Genomic DNA, 3,382 nt, shown 5'->3' on the forward strand with positions numbered 1-3,382 from the left:
TGAGAGATGTCAGTATTGATACCCATACAATTGAGTCAGTCCCAGTAGTGAGGTATTTTCCAGATGTGTTTCTAGCTGATCTTTCGGGTAGGCTGCCCGACAGAGATATTGATTTTGGCATTGATTTTTTGCTGGGCATTGATTAGTATGGCTCCTCCTGAGTTAAAGGAGCAGTTACAGGAGTTTCTTGACAAGGGCTTCATTCGGCCCAGTGTGTCACTTTGGGTTGCTCCGGTCTTGTTTGTGAAGAAGAAGGATAGTTCTCTGCATATGTGCATTGATTATCGCCAACTGAACAAAGTTACAGTAAAGAACATGTATCCATTGCCTCGTATTGATGATTTATTTGATCAGTTACAGGGTGCCAGAGTGTTTTCCAAGATTGACTTACGTTCAGGCTATCATCAATTGAAGATTTGGGAACCAATTATACCGAAGACTGCTTTCAGGACTCGGTATGATCACTACGAGTTCCTTGTGATGTCTTTTAGGTTGACTAATGCCCCAACAGCTTTTATGCACTTTATGCACAGTGTGTTCCGGCCCTATCTTGACTCATTTGTCATTGTGTTTATTGATGACATTCTGGTGTACTCCCAAACTCGGGAGGATCATGAGCAGCACCTGAGGACTGTGTTTCAGACCATGAGAGAAAAGAAGTTATACACAAAATTTTCAAAGTGCGAGTTTTGGCTAGACCTAGTGGAATTCTTGGGTCATGTAATATCAAGTGATGGGATCAAGGTAGATCTGAAAAAGGCAGAAGCAGTGCAGAGTTGGCCTAGGCCATCCTCAGCTACAGAGATCCGGAGTTTTCTTGGTTTGGTAGGGTATTACCGTCGATTTGTAGAGAATTTTTCATCTATTGCAACACCTATGACCAGGCTAACCCAGAAGGGTGCTCCATTCAGGTGGACAGATGAGTCTGAGGAGAGCTTTCAGAAGCTCAAGACAGCTTTGACTACAGCCCTAATATTGGTATTGTCTATAGGTTCGGGGTCATATACGGTATATTGTGATTGGATTGGCCTCGACGCAGTGTTGATGCAGGACGGTAGGGTGATTTCCTACGCGTCCAGACATATGAAGGTAGATGAAAAGAACCATCCCATCCATGACCTTGAGTTAGCAGCTATTGTTCATGCCTTGAATATTTGGCGGCACTGTTTGTACGGTGTTCCTTGTGAGATCTACACCAATCACCGAAGTTTGCAGCATCTGTTCAAGTAGAAGGATCTTAACTTGCGTCAGCGGAGGTGGTTGGAGCTGCTTAAGGATTTTGATATCACCATTTTGTACCATCTTGGGAAGAAGAATGTAGTGGCTGATGCTTTGAGTCATCGGGCGGAGAGTTTGGGGAGCTTAGCATATCTACCAGCAGCAGAGAGGCCATTGGCATTGGATATTCAGGCCTTAGCCATCCAGTTTGTTAGATTGGATATTTCTGAGCCGAGTCGGGTGTTGGCTTGTGTAGTCTCTCAGTCTTCGCTTTATGATCGTATCAGGGAGCGTCAGTATGATGACCCACATCTACTTGTCCTTAAGGACACGATTCAAAACAATGATGCTAAGGAGGTCACTATTGGATATGATGGTGCACTGAGGATGCAGGGGCAGGCTATGTGTGCCCAATGTAGATGGTTTGTGTGAGTTGATCCTCCAGGAGGCTCATAGTTCGCGGTATTCCATTCATCCGCGTGCCGCGAAGATGTATCAGGACTTGAGGCAGCATTACTCGTGGAGAAGAATGAAGAAGGACATAGTGGAATACGTAGCTTGGTGTTTAAATTGCCAGCATGTAAAGTATGAGCACCAACGGCCAGGTGGATTGCTTCAGAAGTTAGAGATTCCAGAGTGCAAATGGGAGCGGATCATTGTGGATTTTGTTGTTGGGATTCCATAGACTCAGCGAAAGTTTGATGCAGTTTGGGTGATTGTGGATAGGCTGACCAAGTCAGCTTATTTAATTCCTGTGAAGACTACTTATTCTTCTAAGCATATGGCTCAAGTTTATATCCGCAAAATTATCAGGATTCATGGCGTACCGGTATCTATTATCTCTGATCGGGGTACACAGTTTACATCACGGTTCTGGAGGGCCGTACAACATGAGTTGGGTACTCGAGTAGAGTTGAGCATAAAATTTCACCCTCAGACGGATGGACAGTCCGAGCACACTATCTAGATATTAGAGGATATGCTCTGTGCATGTGTGATGGAGTTTGGAAGTTCGTGGGATCAGTTCTTGCCACTTGTGGAGTTTGCTTACAATAACATTTATCAGTCGAGCATCTATACGGCACTGTATGAGGCTTTGTATGGTAGGCGGTGTCGGTCTCTAGTAGGTTAGTTAGAGCCAGGCAAGGCTAGGCTATTTGGCACAGACTTGTTTCAGGATGCTTTGGAAAAGGTTAAGGTGATTCAGGATCAACTTCGCACAGCCCAGTCGAGATAGAAGAGTTATGCAGAACGGAAGGTTCGTGATGTTGCATTCATGGTTGGGGAGCGGGTCTTGCTCCCGGTTTCTCCCATGAAAGGTGTTATGAGGTTCGGGAAAAAGGGCAAGCTGTGCCCAAGGTTTGTTGGCCTATTCGAGGTGATACGGCGAGTTGGAGAGGTTGCTTATGAGCTTGCCTTGCCTCTCAGTCTAGCAGAAGTTCATCCAGTATTCCATATTTCTATGCTCCTGAAGTATCAGGCCAATCCGTCTCATGTGTTAGATTTCAGCTCAGTCCAGTTGGATAAGGATTTATCTTATGTTGATGAGCCGCTGGCTATTTTGGACAGGCAGGTCCGAAAGCTGAGGTCAAAGAACATTGCTTTAGTGAAGGTTCAGTAGAGGGGTCAGCCGGTCAAAGAGGCGACTTATGAGACCGAGCAGGATATGCGCAACCGTTATCCTCATCTTTTCACCACTTCAGGTATGTCTCTATGCTCGTTCGAGGATGAACGATTGTTTTAATAGGGGGAGGATGTAATGACCCGGCCGGTCGTTTTGAGTGTATTAGCCTCGATCCCCTATTTACTCCTTTCCCCATATCTTTTTCTGCTTATGTGACTTGCCGGGAGGTTTTGTTTGTGATTTGGGACACTTAGTCCCTAAAGTTGTAGCTAAAGTTCTAAGATTTTGACCGTAGTTGGAATTGTGTGAAAACGACTCCCGAATGGAGTTTTGTCAGTTTCGTTAGCTCCGCTGGGTGATTTTGGACTTAGGAGCATCTCCGGATTGTGTTTTGGAGGTATGTAGCTAAATTAGGATTGAAATGACGAAAGTTGAATTTTTGGGAAGTTTCACCGAAAGTGGACTTTTTGATATCTGCGTCGGATTTAGATTCCAGAAGTTGGAGTAGGTCCGAAATGTCAATTATGACTTGTGTGCAAA

The 3,382-nt window shown here is 44.9% G+C and overlaps 1 protein-coding gene across 1 annotated transcript; it reads left to right on the forward strand.

The window, feature by feature from the left end:
* The first annotated feature begins 2,494 nt into the window (after positions 1–2,494).
* LOC138910076 (uncharacterized) lies at positions 2,495–2,839 on the forward strand. The gene has a single exon (XM_070201298.1). It carries the CDS (start codon positions 2,495–2,497, stop codon positions 2,837–2,839), a length of 345 nt encoding a protein of 114 aa, XP_070057399.1.
* The last annotated feature ends 543 nt before the right edge of the window (positions 2,840–3,382 follow it).

Source organism: Nicotiana tomentosiformis, chromosome 4, assembly GCF_000390325.3.
Source record: "Nicotiana tomentosiformis chromosome 4, ASM39032v3, whole genome shotgun sequence".
Lineage (NCBI taxonomy): Eukaryota > Viridiplantae > Streptophyta > Magnoliopsida > Solanales > Solanaceae > Nicotiana > Nicotiana tomentosiformis.